At 54.6% G+C, this 22,023-nt stretch overlaps 1 protein-coding gene across 1 annotated transcript in view; it reads left to right on the top strand.

The window, feature by feature from the left end:
- Positions 1–22,023, top strand: part of LOC142908414 (uncharacterized) — a 96,534-nt gene that overhangs the window by 58,391 nt on the left and 16,120 nt on the right. The window contains 3 exon segments of the mRNA XM_076059111.1: positions 2,988–4,546; positions 9,272–9,435; positions 20,083–20,229. Of these exon segments, the coding sequence (XP_075915226.1) occupies positions 2,988–4,546; positions 9,272–9,435; positions 20,083–20,229 (1,870 nt within the window).

Raw genomic sequence — 22,023 nt, forward strand, 5'->3', positions numbered from 1 at the left:
TTGTGGGGGTGGAGTGTCCGATGGTACAAAATACCCAGGCAGGTGCTTAGTTTTGGTGGGGCTGATGGTAAGGCCCCACCTCTTAGTGGCACGCTCCAGTCTCAGCAGCAGCGTCTCCAACTCCTCCTCTGAATGAGCAGCTATTACCAAATCATCAGCATACATAACGTGGTTGAGCAATAGGGAGCCATCCCTTGACCGCACCCGGGCATCGATCAGCCTCCCATTATATCTGTACCATATGGAGATTCCCCCAGTACAGCTTTTGAAGGCTTCACGAACTACGTGGTCAAAATAGATGTTAAATAATGTGGGAGCCAGAGGACATCCCTGTCGCACCCCAAGGTGTACAGGGAATGGCTCTGACTCCCGGCCACGCAGTTTTACCCGGGCCCGCTCACCATCATGAAGGTCCTTAATGATCGTGAGCAGAGGGTCAGGTACTCCAAAAGCACGAAGAACAACCCAGAGCCCAGGCCTACTGATGGTATCATAGGCCTTGACCAGGTCAATAAAGCAGAGATGTAGGTCTTGTTGGAATTCCCTACACCTCTGCTGTAGCAGACAAACAGAAAATATGGCATCTGTGCAGGACCGCCCTTTCCTGAAACCGCATTGGGGCTCCGCAAGCCTCTCCTCAGCGTGCCTGGCAAGGCGATGCTGAATAATCCTTGCCAGGACCTTTCCCGGCACACTGAGGAGTGAGATGCCCCTGTAGTTGTTACAGTCTGTGCGGTCCCCCTTCTTAAAAAGGGGGACCACCAGGGCATCCTTCCAATCTTGCGGAACCCGTCCAGTGGTCCAGACCGTTGTTATGATGTCATATAGGGCAGTCTGTGCACAAACGCCACCCTCCCTCAGCATTTCGCTTGGAAGATCATCTCTGCCCTCTGCCTTTCCTGGTCTCAGACTCCGGATTGCCTTCAGTACTTCCTCAACAGATGGCACCTCAGCCAGCCACTCACAGGGGGTGACTTCCAATATTTGAGGCACTGCAGCCTCAGCAGGGTCATCCTCACTTTGTGCCACGATATTTTCCTGGCTGAGAGATTTTCCCTCCCCCAGGACCTCACAGAAATGCTCAGCAAATCTGCAAACCTGTTCCTGGGGGTCGGAGATTGGATCACCGTTTTTTCCCCTAATGATGGTAATAGGTGTGGCGCTGCAGGTTACTTTTTTGATGGAGTTAAATAGAGAATTGTGATCACGGGCCACTGAGGCAGACTCCATCTCCTCAGCAACCCGCGACCACCACCCATCCTTGCAGCGCCTCACGGCTCTCCGAACCTCCGAGCGAAGGCTGCGGTAAGCCTCCTCATTCTCTGACGTGGGATTCTGTAGCCGATGACAGTGGGCCTGTCGCTTTTTCTCAACCATCCTGAACACCTCCTCTGTCAGCCAGGGTCTCTGGGGAGGTCTGGACCGCGTACCCAAAGCCGCCATTGCAGCTGCATGAGTCACAGTCCTAAACCTCGCCCATTTACCCTCGACATCAGGAGGAGTCGGGGATGATGCCAATCCCAACCGCAAGCGATGATGAAATTCTCGCTTGCAACTTTCATCAGATAACTGAGACCAGGCCACTTTAGGTTGGAATGGGGTCCTGGGTGTACACCCACCACCAGAGTGGAAGAATGGCAGGCGCATCTTACAGATGACTAGTCGATGGTCAGAGGGCAGATCAGCTCCACGGTAGGTCCTGGTGTCAAGGACATGGGCTCGCATCTGCTGGTCCGTCACTATGTAGTCCAGCAGATGTTCTTGCTTGGACCCGGCATGCATTCATGATGTTGTGTGGATGTGCCGATGCCGGAACAGCGTGTTGGTGATTACAAGCCCATGGGCTGCACAAAAATCTAGCAGCCTCCTACTGTTGTTATTGAGCTGATCTGGCCCATGCCCTCCAATCACTCCCGACCAGGTGCCAGTATCATGACCAACTCGGGCATTGAAGTCACCCAACATGATGACTCTATCCCGAGGGGCCACTTTAGCCAGCACCTGTGACAGGAGGTCATAGAATGCATCTGACTCATCGGCTTTGCCTGCATCCCTCCACGGATGTTCATCTTCGGTGGGGGCATAAGTACCCACGACCACCATTCCTCGCCTCCGGTCGATGGGAAGGCGAGCCCAAAGTAGCCTGGGGCTTACAGCTTCCCACACCTCACCGCCACGCTCCCACGCCCCCTTCATTCTTTTGTTCAAAAGAAGACCCACACCCTGTTGTTTGGCAGTCTCCTGTCCACCCCTCACGGTGGCAGGAGCCAGAGCCGGTCCACCGGACCTCCTGAATGCCACATAGATCCAGGCTGTACCAGTCCAGCTCCCGACAGAGGAGTGGCAGCCTCTCCGCAGTGAGCGTTTGAACATTCCACGTGGCCACACGAAGTGGCTTTTCCTTGTTTCTGGAGGAGCCCCGAGGGTAGATATTCAATCTCCTGGCTCCGCCAATTGGGGTTTGGCCAGGAGACGTCATAGACGCCTGGCCCCCCGGGGCCTCCGGCACAAGCTTATTAGTTACACATTTCAGTTTAATTCGTGGTTTAGTGGTAATTAATTGAAGGTGGAGGGGTTACCAGCCCCTCGCATCCGTCCAGAGCCCCCGTTTAGCCCCTGTGGTGGACACAGACGCCATGAGGGGAGGAGCCAATCAAAATTGGACCTCCCCCCACAGCATTGTCCACGACAGAGTTGCCCGTCCGGCACCGCGAGGAGGTAGGAAGTTGTTTTTCACGCACACACACACACGCACACACACACGCACACGCACACGCTCGCACACACGCACACAGACACATGCACACACGCACACACACGCACACACGCACACATGCACACACGCACACACACGCACACACGCACACAGACACACACGCACGCACACACGCACACACGCACACAGACACACACGCACACACGCACACAGACACACACGCACACACGCACGCACACACGCACGTCAGCTGTGTCGTTTGTCTCTGCAGGACAGGGGAGAAGGAATCTTGGCTGACAGACTTCGCAATCGCCTCAGGCAACAGCAGCATCAGCAGCAGCAGCATCATCATCGGCATCGGCAGCAGCAGCAGCAGCATCGGCATCAGCAGCATCATCAGCAGAGCCCAGGGCTACGAGGTACAGACGCACTCAGCCTCTACCGCATCCCCAAGAAGATGAGAGGTGGTGGTCGTGGTAGCGGTGGTGGTGGTGGTGGAGACATCGCCGTTGAAATCGACAGGGTGGACAGTCCCACTGCAGCAGCAACAACAACAACAACCATCGCAGCAACAACAACAACAGCCGCTGCTGCCGCCTCATCGCCACCATCACCACCGCCAGACGACCACCTGATCACCGTGGCAACAACTACAACAACCGAAGCATCAACAACAACAACCACCGGCAAATGCCAGGACGCTGGAGCCGCTGATGTCAACGGTGGTGGCGATGGTGATGGTGGTGGCGATGATGGCGGTGATGGCGGTGATGGCGGTGATGGCGGTGGTGCCGGTGGTGGCGGTGGTGGCGGTGGTGGCGGTGGTGGCTATGGCGATGCTGACGAGCCGAGGGAGTGCGACGTCACGGTCCTTGAAGGTGACGGTGCCAGCGTCGGTGACGATGCCAAGATTATGGAGATGGTAGCCAGCGTCGGTGACGGTGCCTGGCTCACGGAGAATGTGGCGAGCGTAGGGGACGGTGCCAGCGTCGGTGCCATGCTGGTGGAGATGGTGACGAGTGTAGGGGATGGTGCCAGCGTCGGGGACGGTCCCAGCGTAGGGGACGGTGCCTGGCTCACGGAGAATGTGGCGAGCGTAGGGGACGGTGCCAGTGTAGGTGACGGTGCCAGCTTAGGTGACGGTGTCAGTGTAGGGGACGGTGCCAGTGTAGGGGACGGTGCCAGTGTAGGGGACGGTGTCAGTGTAGGTGACGGTGCCAGTGTAGGTGCCATGCTGGTGGAGATGGTGACGAGCGTAGGTGAAGGTGTCAGCGTAGGTGAAGGTGTCAGCGTAGGGGACGATGCCAACGTAGGGGACGATGCCAGCTTAGGTGCCAGAGTAGCTGATGATGCCAGAGTAGGTACCAGAGTAGGTGATGATGCCAGCTTAGGTGCCAGAGTAGGTGATGATGCCAGAGTAGGTACCAGAGTAGGTGATGATGCCGGCGTAGCTGCCGGTGCCGGCAGGCTGAGGGACGGCGCCGGCAGCCTGAGGCACGGCACGAGAACCGTGCCGGACTGCGCCGGCAGCCTGAGGCACGGCGCCAGGCTCACGGACATGGTGGCCGTGGTCGTGGTGGACCAGCTGAGGCCCGCGATGATCGCGGGCGCTCGCACCACCCTGGCGAGGAGTCGGGGGAGCGGCGGCGGCGGCGGCGGCGATCGGCCGGCGAAGGAGGAGGAGGAGGAGGTGGCGGTGGACGTCGATGAGGTGGACGACGAGGAGGGCGAGCGGGCGCTGCAGAAGGAGGTGTGGGTGAACGTCTTTCCGTTCCTCTCCTGCGCCGAGCTCTGCACTTGCATGCGCGTGTGCAAGGCCTGGAACCGCTGGTGAGTCTTGTGGGGGGGTGAGTGCGGGGTGAGTGGGGAGTGCGGGGTGAGTGGTGAGTGCGGGGTGAGTGGGGGAGTGCGGGGTGAGTGGTGAGTGCCGGGGTGAGTGGTGAGTGCGGGGTGAGTGGGGAGTGGGGAGTGAGTGGGGAGTGCGGGGTGAGTGGGGAGTGCGGGGTGAGTGGTGAGTGCGGGGTGAGTGCGGGGTGAGTGGTGAGTGCGGGGTGAGTGGTGAGTGCGGGGTGAGTGGTGAGTGCGGGGTGAGTGGTGAGTGCGGGGTGAGTGGGGAGTGCGGGGTGAGTGGGGAGTGCGGGGTGAGTGGGGAGTGCGGGGTGAGTGGTGAGTGCGGGGTGAGTGGTGAGTGCGGGGTGAGTGGTGAGTGCGGGGTGAGTGGTGAGTGCGGGGTGAGTGGTGAGTGCGGGGTGAGTGGTGAGTGCGGGGTGAGTGGTGAGTGCGGGGTGAGTGGTGAGTGCGGGGTGAGTGCGGGGTGAGTGGTGAGTGCGGGGTGAGTGGGGAGTGCGGGGTGAGTGGGGAGTGCGGGGTGAGTGGTGAGTGCGGGGTGAGTGGGGGAGTGCGGGGGTGAGTGGTGAGTGCGGGGTGAGTGCGGGGTGAGTGGTGAGTGCGGGGTGAGTGGTGAGTGCGGGGTGAGTGCGGGGTGAGTGGTGAGTGCGGGGTGAGTGGGGGGGTGACGGGGGGCCAGGCGTCTGTGACGTCTTCTGGTCAAACCCCAATTGGCGGAGCCAGGAGACTGAATCTCAACCCTCGGGGCTCCTCCAGAAACAACGAAAAGCCACTGCGGGTGGCCACGTGGAATGTCCGAACGCTCACTGCGGAGGAGAGGCTGCCGCTGTCTCTGTCGGGAGCTGGACCGGTACCGCCTGGATCTCTGTGGAGTGCAGGAGGCCTAGTAGACTTGTTCTGGTGTGTGTGTGTGTGTGGAGAGGCTGCCGCTGTCTCTGTCGGGAGCTGGACCGGTACTGCCTGGATCTCTGTGGAGTGCAGGAGGCCTAGTAGACTTGTTCTGGTGTGTGTGTGTGTGTGGAGAGGCTGCCGCTCTCTCTGTCGGGAGCTGGACCGGTACCGCCTGGATCTCTGTGGAGTGCAGGAGGCCTAGTAGACTTGTTCTGGTGTGTGTGGAGGAGAGGCTGCCACTCGTCTGTCTGGAGCTGAACCTCTGTAGAAGGAGGCCTAGTAGACTTGTTCTGGTGTTTGTGGAGGAGAGGCTGTCACTCATCTGTCGGGAGCTGGACCGGTACCGCTTGGATCTCTGTGGAGTACAGATGGACCGGTTCTGGTGTGTGTGTGTGTGTGGAGGAGAGGCTGCAACTCCTCTGTCGGGAACTGGATCGGTACTGCCTGCACCTTTGTGGAGTGCAGGAGGTCTAGTGGACTTGTTCTGGGGTGTGTGTGTGTGGAGAGGCTGCCACTCCTCTGTCGGGAGCTGGACCTCTGTGGAAGGAGGCCTAGTAGACTTGTTCTGGTGTTGATGTGGAGGAGAGGCTGTCAATCATCTGTCTGGAGTTGGACTGGTACCACCTGCACCTCTGTGGATTACAGGAGGCCTAGTAGACTTGTTCTGGTGTTGATGTGGAGGAGAGGCTGCCACTTCTCTGTCTGGAGCTGGACCGGTACCGCTTGGATCTCTGTGGAGTACAGATGGACCGGTTCTGGTTTGTGTGTGTGTGGAGGAGAGGCTGCCACTCCTCTGTCGGGAACTGGATCGGTACTGCCTGCACCTTTGTGGAGTGCAGGAGGTCTAGTGGACTTGTTCTGGGGTGTGTGTGTGTGGAGAGGCTGCCACTCCTCTGTCGGGAGCTGGACCTCTGTGGAAGGAGGCCTAGTAGACTTGTTCTGGTGTTGATGTGGAGGAGAGGCTGTCAATCATCTGTCTGGAGTTGGACTGGTACCACCTGCACCTCTGTGGATTACAGGAGGCCTAGTAGACTTGTTCTGGTGTTGATGTGGAGGAGAGGCTGCCACTTCTCTGTCTGGAGCTGGACCGGTACCGCTTGGATCTCTGTGGAGTACAGATGGACCGGTTCTGGTTTGTGTGTGTGTGGAGGAGAGGCTGCCACTCCTCTGTCGGGAGCTGGATCGGTACTGCCTGCACCTTTGTGGAGTGCAGGAGGTCTAGTAGACTTGTTCTGGGGTGTGTGGAGGAGAGGCTGCCACTCCTCTGTCAGGAGCTGGACCTCTGTGGAAGGAGGCCTAGTAGACTTGTTCTGGTGTGTGTGGAGGAGAGGCTGCCGCTTCTCTGTCTGGAGCTGGACCGGTACCGCCTGGATCAACGTGGCATTTAGGAGGTCCGGTGCGCTGGTTCAGGTGTAGGTGTGTTTATTTGCATGAGAGGCTGCCACTCCTCTGTCGGGAGCTGGACCGGTACCGCCTGCACCTCTGTGAAGTGCAGGAGGCCTAGTAGACTTGTTCTGGTGTGTGTGTGTGTGGAGAGGCTGTCACTCATCTGTCTGGAGCTGAACCTCTGTGGAAGGAGGCCTAGTAGACTTGTTCTGGTATTGGTGTGGAGGAGAGGCTGCCACTTCTCTGTCTGGAGCTGGACCGGTACTGCCTGCACCTTTGTGGATTACAGGAAGCCTAGTAGACTTGTTCTGGTGTGTGTGTGTGTGGAGGAGAGGCTGCCACTTCCCTGTCGGGAGCTGGACCGGTACCGCCTGCACCTCTGTGGAAGGAGGCCTAGTAGACTTGTTCTGGTGTTGATGTGGAGGAGAGGCTGCCACTTCTCTGTCTGGAGCTGGACCGGAACCGCCTGGATCTCTGTGGAGTGCAGGAGGCCTAGTAGACTTGTTCTAGTTTGGGTGTGTGGAGGAAAGGCTGCCCGCTTCTCTGTCTGGAGCTGAACCTCTGTGGATTACAGGAGGCCTAGTAGACTTGTTCTGGTATGGGTGTGGAGGAGAGGCTGCCACTCATCTGTCTGGAGCTGGACCGGTACCGCCTGCACCTCTGTGGAGTGCAGGAGGTCTGGTAGACTTGTTCTGGGGTGTGTGTGGAGGAGAGGCTGTCGCTTCTCTAAGGATGTACCTGTTGGAGTGTGATGGTGGTGATGGTGGTGATGATGGTGATGGTGGAGATGGTGGTGGTGATGGTGGTGATGGTGGTGGTGGTGATGGTGGTGATGGTGGTGATTGTGGTGGTGGTGATGGTGGTGATGGTGGTGATGATGGTGATGGTGGAGATGGTGGTGGTGATGGTGGTGATGGTGGTGATGGTGGTGGTGGTGGTGATGGTGATGGTGGTGATGATGGTGTGATGGTGGTGGCGGTGGTGGTGATGGTGGTGATGGTGATGGTGGTGATGGTGGTGGTGATGGTGGTGATGGTGGTGGTGATGGTGGTGATGGTGATGATGGTGGTGATGGTGGTGATGGTGGTGGTGATGGTGATGATGGTGGTAGTGATGGTGTTGATGGTGTTGTTGATGATGGTGGTGATGATGGTGGTGATGGTGGTGATGGTGGTGATGATGGTGGTGATGGTGGTGATGGTGATGATGGTGGTGATGGTGGTGTTGGTGGTGTTGGTGATGGTCCAGGTGTAGCGACCGCCGGCTCTGGGTGAGGATGGTGGTGATGGTGGTTGTGGTGGTGGTGGTGGTGATGGTGATGGTGGTGATGATGGTGATGGTGGTGATGGTGATGGTGGTCCAGGTGTAGCGACCGCCGGCTCTGGGTGAGGATGGTGGTGGTGATGGTGGTGGTGATGATGGTGGTGATGGTGGTGGTGATGGTGATGATGGTGGTAGTGATGGTGTTGATGGTGATGGTGGTGATGGTGGTGATGGTGGTGATGGTGATGATGGTGGTGATGGTGATGGTCCAGGTGTAGCGACCGCCGGCTCTGGGTGAGGATGGTGGTGGTGATGGTGGTGGTGATGGTGGTGGTGATGGTGATGGTGGTGATGGTGGTTGTCCAGGTGTAGCGACCGCCGGCTCTGGGTGAGGATGGTGGTGATGGTGGTGGTGGTGGTGATGGTGATGGTGGTGGTGATGGTGATGGTGGTGATGGTGGTGGTGATGGTGATGGTGGTGATGGTGGTGGTGATGGTGGTGATGGTGGTTGTCCAGGTGTAGCGACCGCCGGCTCTGGGTGATGATGGTGGTGATGGTGGTGATGGTGATGATGGTGGTGATGATGGTGATGGTGGTGATAGTGATGATGGTCCAGGTGTAGCGACCGCCGGCTCTGGGTGAGGATGGTGGTGATGGTGGTGGTGGTGGTGATGGTGGTGATGGTGGTGATGGTGATGGTGGTGATGATGGTGTGATGGTGGTGGCGGTGGTGGTGATGGTGGTGATGGTGGTGGTGATGGTGGTGATGGTGGTGGTGATGGTGGTGATGGTGGTGGTGATGGTGGTGATGGTGATGATGGTGGTGATGGTGGTGGTGATGGTGATGATGGTGGTAGTGATGGTGTTGATGGTGTTGTTGATGATGGTGGTGATGATGGTGGTGATGGTGATGGTGGTGATGGTGGTGATGATGGTGGTGATGGTGGTGATGGTGATGATGGTGGTGGTGATGGTGATGATGGTGGTGATGGTGGTGATGGTGGTGATGGTGGTGTTGGTGATGGTCCAGGTGTAGCGACCGCCGGCTCTGGGTGAGGATGGTGGTGATGGTGGTGATGGTGGTGATGGTGATGGTAAGGATGGTGGTGGTGATGGTGGTGATGGTGGTGGTGGTGATGGTGGTGGTGATGGTGATGGTTGTCCAGGTGTAGTGACCGCCGGCTCTGGGTGAGGATGGATCTTTCCGGTTGCCGCCGAGTTTCCCCGGCCCTGCTCACCGCCGTGGTGAGGCACCAGCCACGCTCACTGCTCCTCACCAACACCAGCGTCTCTCACCGGCAGCTCGCCTGGCTCCTGGGCAGGCTCCCCGGTGAGCGCTCACCACACTCACCACGCTCACCACGCTCACCACGCTCACCACGCTCACCACACTCACCACGCTCACCACGCTCACCACGCTCACCACACTCACACTCACTACACTCACCACGCTCACCACGCTCACACTCACTACACTCACCACGCTCACCACGCTCACCACGCTCACCACGCTCACCACGCTCACCACGCTCACCACACTCACACTCACTACGCTCACCACACTCACACTCACTACGCTCACCACGCTCACCACACTCACACTCACCACGCTCACCACGCTCACCACACTCACGCTCACCACGCTCACCACGCTCACCACGCTCACCACGCTCACACTCACTACACTCACCACACTCACCACGCTCACACTCACCACGCTCACCACACTCACACTCACTACACTCACTACACTCACTACACTCACCACGCTCACCACGCTCACCACGCTCACTACACTCACCACGCTCACACTCACTACACTCACCACGCTCACCACGCTCACCATGCTCACCACGCTCACCACGCTCACACTCACTACACTCACCACGCTCACACTCACCACGCTCACCACACTCACCACGCTCACACTCACCACGCTCACCACGCTCACACTCACCACACTCACCACGCTCACCACGCTCACCACGCTCACCACGCTCACACTCACCACACTCACCACGCTCACCACGCTCACCACGCTCACACTCACTACACTCACCACACTCACCACACTCACCACGCTCACCACGCTCACCACGCTCACACTCACCATGCTCACCACGCTCACCACACTCACCACGCTCACACTCACCACGCTCACCACGCTCACACTCACCACGCTCACCACGCTCACACTCACCACACTCACCACGCTCACCACGCTCACCACACTCACCACGCTCACACTCACCACACTCACCACACTCACCACACTCACACTCACCACGCTCACCACGCTCACCACGCTCACACTCACTACACTCACCAAGCTCACCAAGCTCACCACGCTCACCACGCTCACACTCACTACACTCACCACACTCACCACACTCACCACGCTCACACTCACCACGCTCACTCACTACACTCACTCACTACACTCACCACGCTCACCACGCTCACACTCACTACACTCACCACACTCACCACGCTCACACTCACCACGCTCACCACACTCACACTCACTACACTCACTACACTCACTACACTCACCACGCTCACCACGCTCACCACGCTCACTACACTCACCACGCTCACACTCACTACACTCACCACGCTCACCACGCTCACCATGCTCACCACGCTCACCACGCTCACACTCACTACACTCACCACGCTCACACTCACCACGCTCACCACACTCACCACGCTCACACTCACCACGCTCACCACGCTCACACTCACCACACTCACCACGCTCACCACGCTCACCACGCTCACCACGCTCACACTCACCACACTCACCACGCTCACCACGCTCACCACGCTCACACTCACTACACTCACCACACTCACCACACTCACCACGCTCACCACGCTCACCACGCTCACACTCACCATGCTCACCACGCTCACCACACTCACCACGCTCACACTCACCACGCTCACCACGCTCACACTCACCACACTCACCACGCTCACCACGCTCACCACACTCACCACGCTCACACTCACCACACTCACCACACTCACCACACTCACACTCACCACGCTCACCACGCTCACCACGCTCACACTCACTACACTCACCAAGCTCACCAAGCTCACCACGCTCACCACGCTCACACTCACTACACTCACCACACTCACCACACTCACCACGCTCACACTCACCACGCTCACTCACTACACTCACTCACTACACTCACCACGCTCACCACGCTCACACTCACTACACTCACCACGCTCACACTCACCACGCGCACCACGCTCACCACGCTCACACTCACCATGCTCACCACGCTCACCACGCTCACACTCACCACGCTCACCACGCTCACCACACTCACACTCACCACGCTCACCACGCTCACCACACTCACCACGCTCACCACGCTCACCACACTCACACTCACCACGCTCACCACGCTCACCACACTCACACTCACCACGCTCACCACGCTCACCACACTCACACTCACCACGCTCACCACGCTCACCACGCTCACCACACTCACACTCACCACGCTCACCACGCTCACCACGCTCACCACGCTCACCACGCTCACACTCACCACGCTCACCACGCTCACCACGCTCACTGCTCCTCACCAACACCAGCGTCTCTCACCGGCAGCTCGCCTGGCTCCTGGGCAGGCTCCCCGGTGAGCACTCACCACACTCACCACGCTCACCACACTCACACTCACCACGCTCACCACACTCACCACGCTCACACTCACCACGCTCACCACGCTCACCACGCTCACTCACTACACTCACCACGTGCACCACGCTCACCACGCTCACCGTGCTCACCACGCGCACCACACTCACCACGCTCACCACGCTCACCACGCTCGCTCACCGTGCTCACTCACCAAGCTCGTTCGCCACAATATGTTGCAGTGTTTGTCACTGTGTGTGTGTCACTGTGTGTGTCACTGTGTGTGTCACTGTGTGTATGTGTGTGTGTCACTGTGTGTGTGTCACTGTGTGTGTCACTGTGTGTGTGTGTGTTACTGTGTGTGTGTGTCACTGTGTGTGTGTGTGTCACTGTGTCACTGTGTGTGTCACTGTGTGTGTCACTGTGTGTGTGTCACTGTGTGTGTGTCACTGTGTGTGTGTGTGTGTGTCACTGTGTGTGTGTGTCACTGTGTCACTGTGTGTGTCACTGTGTGTGTCACTGTGTGTGTGTGTCACTGTGTGTGTGTGTCACTGTGTGTGTCACTGTGTGTGTCACTGTGTGTGTCACTGTGTGTGTGTCACTGTGTGTGTCACTGTGTGTGTGTGTCACTGTGTGTGTGTGTGTCACTGTGTGTGTGTGTCACTGTGTGTGTCACTGTGTGTGTCACTGTGTGTGTGTCACTGTGTGTGTCACTGTGTGTGTGTGTCACTGTGTGTGTGTGTCACTGTGTCACTGTGTGTGTGTGTCACTGTGTGTGTCACTGTGTGTGTCACTGTGTGTGTGTCACTGTGTGTGTGTGTCACTGTGTGTGTGTCACTGTGTGTGCGTGTCACTGTGTGTGTGTCACTGTGTGTGTGTGTGTCACTGTGTGTGTCACTGTGTGTGTGTGTCACTGTGTGTGTGTGTCACTGTGTGTGTGTGTCACTGTGTGTGTGTGTCACTGTGTGTGTGTCACTGTGTGTGTCACTGTGTGTGTGTCACTGTGTGTGTGTGTGTCACTGTGTGTGTGTCACTATGTCACTGTGTGTGTCACTGTGTGTCACTGTGTGTGTGTCACTGTGTGTGTCACTGTGTGTGTCACTGTGTGTGTGTGTCACTGTGTGTGTGTGTGTCACTGTGTGTGTGTGTGTCACTATGTCACTGTGTGTGTCACTGTGTGTGTGTCACTGTGTGTGTGTCACTGTGTGTGTCACTGTGTGTGTCACTGTGTGTGTGTGTCACTGTGTGTGTGTCACTGTGTGTGTGTGTGTGTGTCACTGTGTGTGTCACTGTGTGTGTGTGTCACTGTGTGTGTCACTGTGTGTGTGTCACTGTGTGTGTGTCACTGTGTGTGTCACTGTGTGTGTGTGTGTCACTGTGTGTGTGTCACTGTGTGTGTGTCACTGTGTGTGTGTGTGTGTCACTGTGTGTGTCACTGTGTGTGTGTGTCACTGTGTGTGTCACTGTGTGTGTCACTGTGTGTGTGTCACTGTGTGTGTCACTGTGTGTGTGTGTCACTGTGTGTGTCACTGTGTGTGTGTGTGTCACTGTGTGTGTGTGTCACTGTGTGTGTGTGTCACTGTGTGTGTGTGTGTCACTGTGTGTGTGTGTCACTGTGTGTGTGTGTCACTGTGTGTGTGTGTGTGTGTCACTGTGTGTGTGTGTGTGTCACTGTGTGTGTGTGTGTGTGTCACTGTGTGTGTGTGTGTGTCACTGTGTGTGTGTGTGTGTCACTGTGTGTGTGTGTCACTGTGTGTGTGTGTCACTGTGTGTGTGTGTGTGTCACTGTGTGTGTGTGTGTGTCACTGTGTGTGTGTGTCACTGTGTGTGTGTGTCACTGTGTGTGTGTGTGTCACTGTGTGTGTGTCACTGTGTGTGTGTCACTGTGTGTGTCACTGTGTGTGTGTGTCACTGTGTGTGTGTGTGTGTCACTGTGTGTGTCACTGTGTGTGTGTCACTGTGTGTGTCACTGTGTGTGTGTGACACTGTGTGTGTGTGTGACACTGTGTGTGTCACTGTGTGTGTGTGTGTGTCACTGTGTGTGTGTCACTGTGTGTGTGTCACTGTGTGTGTCACTGTGTGTGTGTGTCACTGTGTGTGTGTCACTGTGTGTGTGTGTCACTGTGTGTGTCACTGTGTGTGTCACTGTGTGTGTGTCACTGTGTGTGTGTGTCACTGTGTGTGTCACTGTGTGTGTCACTGTGTGTGTGTGTGTCACTGTGTGTGTGTCACTGTGTGTGTGTGTGTCACTGTGTGTGTCACTGTGTGTGTGTCACTGTGTGTGTGTGTCACTGTGTGTGTGTGTCACTGTGTGTGTGTGTGTGTCACTGTGTGTGTGTCACTGTGTGTCACTGTGTGTGTGTGTCACTGTGTGTGTGTCACTGTGTGTGTGTGTGTCACTGTGTGTGTGTCACTGTGTGTGTGTGTCACTGTGTGTGTGTCACTGTGTGTGTGTGTGTGTGTCACTGTGTGTGTGTCACTGTGTGTGTGTGTGTGTCACTGTGTGTGTCACAGTGTGTGTGTGTGTCACTGTGTGTATCACTGTGTGTATCACTGTGTGTGTCACTGTGTGTGTGTGTCACTGTGTGTGTGTGTGTCACTGTGTGTGTCACTGTGTGTGTGTCACTGTGTGTGTCACTGTGTGTGTGTGTCACTGTGTGTGTGTGTGTCACTGTGTGTGTCACTGTGTGTGTGTCACTGTGTGTGTCACTGTGTGTGTGTGTGTCACTGTGTGTGTGTCACTGTGTGTGTCACTGTGTGTGTGTGTCACTGTGTGTGTGTCACTGTGTGTGTGTGTGTCACTGTGTGTGTGTCACTGTGTGTCACTGTGTGTGTGTGTCACTGTGTGTGTGTCACTGTGTGTGTGTGTGTGTCACTGTGTGTGTGTCACTGTGTGTGTGTGTGTGTCACTGTGTGTGTCACAGTGTGTGTGTGTGTCACTGTGTGTGTGTCACTGTGTGTCACTGTGTGTGTGTGTCACTGTGTGTGTGTCACTGTGTGTGTGTGTGTCACTGTGTGTGTCACTGTGTGTGTGTCACTGTGTGTGTCACTGTGTGTGTGTGTGTCACTGTGTGTGTGTGTGTCACTGTGTGTGTCACTGTGTGTGTGTCACTGTGTGTGTCACTGTGTGTGTGTGTGTCACTGTGTGTGTGTCACTGTGTGTGTCACTGTGTGTGTGTGTCACTGTGTGTGTGTCACTGTGTGTGTGTGTGTGTCACTGTGTGTGTGTCACTGTGTGTGTCACTGTGTGTGTGTGTCACTGTGTGTGTGTCACTGTGTGTGTGTGTGTGTCACTGTGTGTGTGTCACTGTGTGTGTCACTGTGTGTGTGTGTGTCACTGTGTGTGTGTCACTGTGTGTGTCACTGTGTGTGTGTCACTGTGTGTGTGTGTGTGTCACTGTGTGTGTGTCACTGTGTGTGTCACTGTGTGTGTGTGTGTCACTGTGTGTGTGTCACTGTGTGTGTCACTGTGTGTGTGTGTCACTGTGTGTGTGTCACTGTGTGTGTGTGTGTGTCACTGTGTGTGTGTCACTGTGTGTGTCACTGTGTGTGTGTGTCACTGTGTGTGTGTCACTGTGTGTGTGTGTGTGTCACTGTGTGTGTGTCACTGTGTGTGTCACTGTGTGTGTGTGTGTCACTGTGTGTGTGTCACTGTGTGTGTCACTGTGTGTGTGTCACTGTGTGTGTGTGTGTGTCACTGTGTGTGTGTCACTGTGTGTGTCACTGTGTGTGTGTGTGTCACTGTGTGTGTGTCACTGTGTGTGTCACTGTGTGTGTGTGTCACTGTGTGTGTGTCACTGTGTGTGTGTGTGTGTCACTGTGTGTGTGTCACTGTGTGTGTCACTGTGTGTGTGTGTCACTGTGTGTGTGTCACTGTGTGTGTGTGTCACTGTGTGTGTGTGTGTGTCACTGTGTGTGTGTGTGTCACTGTGTGTGTGTGTCACTGTGTGTGTCACTGTGTGTGTGTGTCACTGTGTGTGTGTCACTGTGTGTGTGTGTGTGTCACTGTGTGTGTGTGTGTCACTGTGTGTGTGTGTCACTGTGTGTGTGTGTCACTGTGTGTGTCACTGTGTGTGTGTGTCACTGTGTGTGTGTCACTGTGTGTGTGTGTGTGTCACTGTGTGTGTGTGTGTGTCACTGTGTGTGTGTGTGTGTCACTGTGTGTGTGTGTGTCACTGTGTGTGTGTGTCACTGTGTGTGTCACTGTGTGTGTGTCACTGTGTGTGTGTGTCACTGTGTGTGTGTGTGTCACTGTGTGTGTGTGTGTCACTGTGTGTGTGTGTCACTGTGTGTGTGTCACTGTGTGTGTCACTGTGTGTGTCACTGTGTGTGTCACTGTGTGTGTGACACTGTGTGTGTGTCACTGTGTGTGTCACTGTGTGTGTGTCACTGTGTGTGTGTCACTGTGTGTGTGTCACTGTGTGTGTCACTGTGTGTGTGTCACTGTGTGTGTGTGTCACTGTGTGTGTGTCACTGTGTGTGTGTCACTGTGTGTGTCACTGTGTGTGTCACTGTGTGTGTGTCACTGTGTGTGTCACTGTGTGTGTCACTGTGTGTGTCACTGTGTGTGTGTCACTGTGTGTGTCACTGTGTGTGTGTCACTGTGTGTGTCACTGTGTGTGTCACTGTGTGTGTCACTGTGTGTGTGTCACTGTGTGTGTCACTGTGTGTGTCACTGTGTGTGTGTCACTGTGTGTGTCACTGTGTGTGTGTCACTGTGTGTGTCACTGTGTGTGTGTCACTGTGTGTGTCACTGTGTGTGTCACTGTGTGTGTCACTGTGTGTGTGTCACTGTGTGTGTCACTGTGTGTGTCACTGTGTGTGTCACTGTGTGTGTGTGTCACTGTGTGTGTGTCACTGTGTGTGTCACTGTGTGTGTGTGTCACTGTGTGTGTCACTGTGTGTGTCACTGTGTGTGTGTGTCACTGTGTGTGTCACTGTGTGTGTGACACTGTGTGTGTGTCACTGTGTGTGTGTCACTGTGTGTGTGTGTCACTGTGTGTGTCACTGTGTGTGTGTCACTGTGTGTGTGTCACTGTGTGTGTCACTGTGTGTGTCACTGTGTGTGTGACACTGTGTGTGTGTCACTGTGTGTGTGTCACTGTGTGTGTGTGTGTCACTGTGTGTGTGTCACTGTGTGTGTGTCACTGTGTGTGTGTCACTGTGTGTGTGTCACTGTGTGTGTGTCACTGTGTGTGTGTCACTGTGTGTGTGTCACTGTGTGTGTGTCACTGTGTGTGTGTGTCACTGTGTGTGTGTCACTGTGTGTGTGTCACTGTGTGTGTGTCACTGTGTGTGTCACTGTGTGTGTGTCACTGTGTGTGTGTCACTGTGTGTGTCACTGTGTGTGTGTCACTGTGTGTGTGTCACTGTGTGTGTGTCACTGTGTGTGTGTCACTGTGTGTGTGTCACTGTGTGTGTGTCACTGTGTGTGTGTGTCACTGTGTGTGTGTCACTGTGTGTGTGTGTGTGTCACTGTGTGTGTGTCACTGTGTGTGTCACTGTGTGTGTGTCACTGTGTGTGTGTGTGTCACTGTGTGTGTCACTGTGTGTGTCACTGTGTGTGTATCACTGTGTGTGTGTGTCACTGTGTGTGTCACTGTGTGTGTCACTGTGTGTGTGTGTCACTGTGTGTCACTGTGTTTGTGTCACTGTGTGTGTCACTGTGTGTGACACTGTGTGTGTGTCACTGTGTGTGTGTGTCACTGTGTGTGTGTCACTGTGTGTGTGTGTGTGTCACTGTGTGTGTATCACTGTGTGTGTGTGTCACTGTGTGTGTCACTGTGTGTGTCACTGTGTGTGTGTCACTGTGTGTCACTGTGTTTGTGTCACTGTGTGTGTCACTGTGTGTGACACTGTGTGTGTGTCACTGTGTGTGTGTGTCACTGTGTGTGTGTCACTGTGTGTGTGTGTGTGTCACTGTGTGTGTGACACTGTGTGTGTCACTGTGTGTGTCACTGTGTGTGTCACTGTGTGTGTGTCACTGTGTGTGTGTCACTGTGTGTGTGTGTCACTGTGTGTGTCACTGTGTGTGTGTGTCACTGTGTGTGTCACTGTGTGTGTCACTGTGTGTGTCACTGTGTGTGTGTGTCACTGTGTGTGTCACTGTGTGTGTCACTGTGTGTGTCACTGTGTGTGTGTGTCACTGTGTGTGTCACTGTGTGTGTCACTGTGTGTGTGTCACTGTGTGTGTGTGTGTCACTGTGTGTGTGACACTGTGTGTGTCACTGTGTGTGTCACTGTGTGTGTCACTGTGTGTGTGTCACTGTGTGTGTGTCACTGTGTGTGTGTGTCACTGTGTGTGTCACTGTGTGTGTGTGTCACTGTGTGTGTCACTGTGTGTGTCACTGTGTGTGTCACTGTGTGTGTGTGTCACTGTGTGTGTCACTGTGTGTGTCACTGTGTGTGTCACTGTGTGTGTGTGTCACTGTGTGTGTCACTGTGTGTGTCACTGTGTGTGTGTGTCACTGTGTGTGTGTCACTGTGTGTGTCACTGTGTGTGTGTCACTGTGTGTCACTGTGTGTGTGTGTCACTGTGTGTGTGTCACTGTGTGTGTCACTGTGTGTGTGTCACTGTGTGTCACTGTGTGTGTGTCACTGTGTGTGTCACTGTGTGTGTGTGTCACTGTGTGTCACTGTGTGTGTGTCACTGTGTGTGTCACTGTGTGTGTCACTGTGTGTGTCACTGTGTGTGTCACTGTGTGTGTGTGTGTCACTGTGTGTGTGTCACTGTGTGTGTCACTGTGTGTGTGTCACTGTGTGTGTCACTGTGTGTGTCACTGTGTGTGTCACTGTGTGTGTGTCACTGTGTGTGTCACTGTGTGTGTGTCACTGTGTGTGTCACTGTGTGTCACTGTGTGTGTGTGTGTGTCACTGTGTGTGTGTCACTGTGTGTGTGTCACTGTGTGTGTCACTGTGTGTGTCACTGTGTGTGTGTCACTGTGTGTGTCACTGTGTGTGTCACTGTGTGTGTGTGTCACTGTGTGTGTCACTGTGTGTGTGTCACTGTGTGTGTCACTGTGTGTGTGTCACTGTGTGTGTGTGTCACTGTGTGTGTGTCACTGTGTGTGTGTCACTGTGTGTGTCACTGTGTGTGTCACTGTGTGTGTGTCACTGTGTGTGTGTCACTGTGTGTGTCACTGTGTGTGTGTCACTGTGTGTGTGTGTCACTGTGTGTGTCACTGTGTGTGTGTCACTTTGTGTGTGTCACTGTGTGTGTCACTGTGTGTGTCACTGTGTGTGTGTCACTGTGTGTGTGTGTGTCACTGTGTGTGTGTGTCACTGTGTGTGTGTCACTGTGTGTGTCACTGTGTGTGTGTCACTGTGTGTGTCACTGTGTGTGTCACTGTGTGTGTGTCACTGTGTGTGTGTCACTGTGTGTGTCACTGTGTGTGTGTCACTGTGTGTGTCACTGTGTGTCACTGTGTGTGTCACTGTGTGTGTGTGTCACTGTGTGTGTGTCACTGTGTGTGTCACTGTGTGTGTGTCACTGTGTGTGTCACTGTGTGTGTCACTGTGTGTGTCACTGTGTGTGTGTGTGTGTCACTGTGTGTGTGTCACTGTGTGTGTCACTGTGTGTGTCACTGTGTGTGTGTCACTGTGTGTGTCACTGTGTGTGTCACTGTGTGTGTCACTGTGTGTGTCACTGTGTGTGTGTCACTGTGTGTGTCACTGTGTGTGTGTCACTGTGTGTGTCACTGTGTGTCACTGTGTGTGTGTGTGTGTCACTGTGTGTGTGTCACTGTGTGTGTGTCACTGTGTGTGTCACTGTGTGTGTCACTGTGTGTGTGTCACTGTGTGTGTCACTGTGTGTGTCACTGTGTGTGTGTGTCACTGTGTGTGTCACTGTGTGTGTGTCACTGTGTGTGTCACTGTGTGTGTGTCACTGTGTGTGTGTGTCACTGTGTGTGTGTCACTGTGTGTGTGTCACTGTGTGTGTCACTGTGTGTGTCACTGTGTGTGTGTCACTGTGTGTGTGTCACTGTGTGTGTCACTGTGTGTGTGTCACTGTGTGTGTGTGTCACTGTGTGTGTGTCACTGTGTGTGTGTCACTGTGTGTGTCACTGTGTGTGTCACTGTGTGTGTGTCACTGTGTGTGTGTCACTGTGTGTGTCACTGTGTGTGTGTCACTGTGTGTGTGTGTCACTGTGTGTGTCACTGTGTGTGTGTCACTTTGTGTGTGTCACTGTGTGTGTCACTGTGTGTGTCACTGTGTGTGTGTCACTGTGTGTGTGTGTGTCACTGTGTGTGTGTGTCACTGTGTGTGTCACTGTGTGTGTCACTGTGTGTGTGTCACTTTGTGTGTGTCAGGCCTACGAGAGCTGTCGCTAGGCGGCTGTGCGTGGAGCGTGGTAACTGCGCTCACCACCTGTCCCTCCGCTCCTCCGCTGAGATCTCTCGACCTGTCGGGAGCTCACGGAGCCACAGACGACCTCCTGAGACTCCTCTTCCTCCCTGGTGACAACAACAACCACAACAACAACCACAACAACAACAACAACCACTACTACCACTACTACTACTACCACTACCACCACTACTACTACTACCACTACTACTACCACTACTACCACTACCACTACTACTACCACTACTACCACTACTACTACCACTACTACTACTACCACTACTACTACCACTACTACCACTACTACCACTACCACTACTACCACTACTACTACCACTACTACTACTACCACTACCACCACTACTACTACCACCACTACTACCACTACTACTACCACTACTACTACCACCACTACTACTACTACCACCACTACTACTACCACCACTACTACCACTACTACTACCACTACTACCACCGCTACTACTACAACCACTACCACTACTACCACTACTACTACCACTACTACTACCACTACCACCACTACTACTACCACTACTACTACTACCACCACTACTACTACCACCACTACTACTACCACCACTACTACCACTACTACTACCACTACTACTACCACCACTACTACTACTACCACCACTACTACCACTACTACCACCACTACTACTACCACCACCACTACTACTACCACTACTACCACCACTACTACTACCACTACTACTACTACCACTACTACCACTACTACTACCACTACCACCACTACTACTACCACTACTACCACTACTACTACCACTACTACTACTACCACTACTACTACCACTACCACCACTACCACTACTACCAACACTACCACCACTACTACTACCACTACTACCACTACCACCACTACCACCACTACTACCACAACCACCACCATAACGACCTCCTGAGACTCTTCTTCCTCCCTGGTGACAACAACAACAACCACAACAACCACAACAACAACAACCACTACAACAACTACTACCACTACTACTACCACTACTACTACCACCACTACTACTACTACTACCAACACTACCACCACTACTACTACCACTACTACTACTACCACTACTACCAACACTACCACCACTACTACTACCACTACTACTACTACCACTACTACCAACACTACCACCACTACTACTACCACTACTACTACTACCACTACTACCAACACTACCACCACTACTACTACCACTACTACTACTACCACTACTACCAACACTACCACCACTACTACTACCACTACTACCACCACTATTACCACTACTACTACCACTACTACTACTACCACCACTACTACTACCACAACCACCACCATAACGACCTACTTAGACTCTTCTTCCTCCCTGGTGACACAACAACAGCCACTACAACAACAACCACAATAACAACAACCACTAACACCACAACAGCAACAACCACTACCACCACAACAACCAGTGTGTGAGTGAGTTAATGGGTGCGTGGGTGAGTGAGTTAATGGGTGAGTGGGTGAGTTAATGGGTGAGTGGTTGAGTGAGTTAGTGGGTGAGCTAATGGGTGAGTTAATGGGTGAGTTAATGGGTGTGTGGGTGAGTGAGTTAATGGGTGAGTGGGTGAGTGAGTTAATGGGTGTGTGGGTGAGTGAGTTAATGGGTGAGTGGGTGAGTGAGTTAGTGGGTGAGTGAGTGGGTGAGTGTGTGGGTGAGTGTGTGGGTGAGTGTGTGGGTGAGCGAGTGGGTGAGCGTGTGGGTGAGCGTGTGGGTGAGCGTGTGGGTGAGCGTGTGGGTGAGTGGGTGAGGGTGTGGGTGAGTGTGTGAGTGAGTGTGTAGGTGAGTGTGTGGGTGAGTGTGTGGGTGAGTGGGTGAGTTAGTTAATGGGTG

Source organism: Petromyzon marinus (genome assembly GCF_048934315.1).
Source record: "Petromyzon marinus isolate PM22_M1 ecotype Great Lakes invasive population chromosome 84 unlocalized genomic scaffold, UKy_Petmar_22M1.pri1.0 chr84_unloc.2, whole genome shotgun sequence".
Lineage (NCBI taxonomy): Eukaryota > Metazoa > Chordata > Hyperoartia > Petromyzontiformes > Petromyzontidae > Petromyzon > Petromyzon marinus.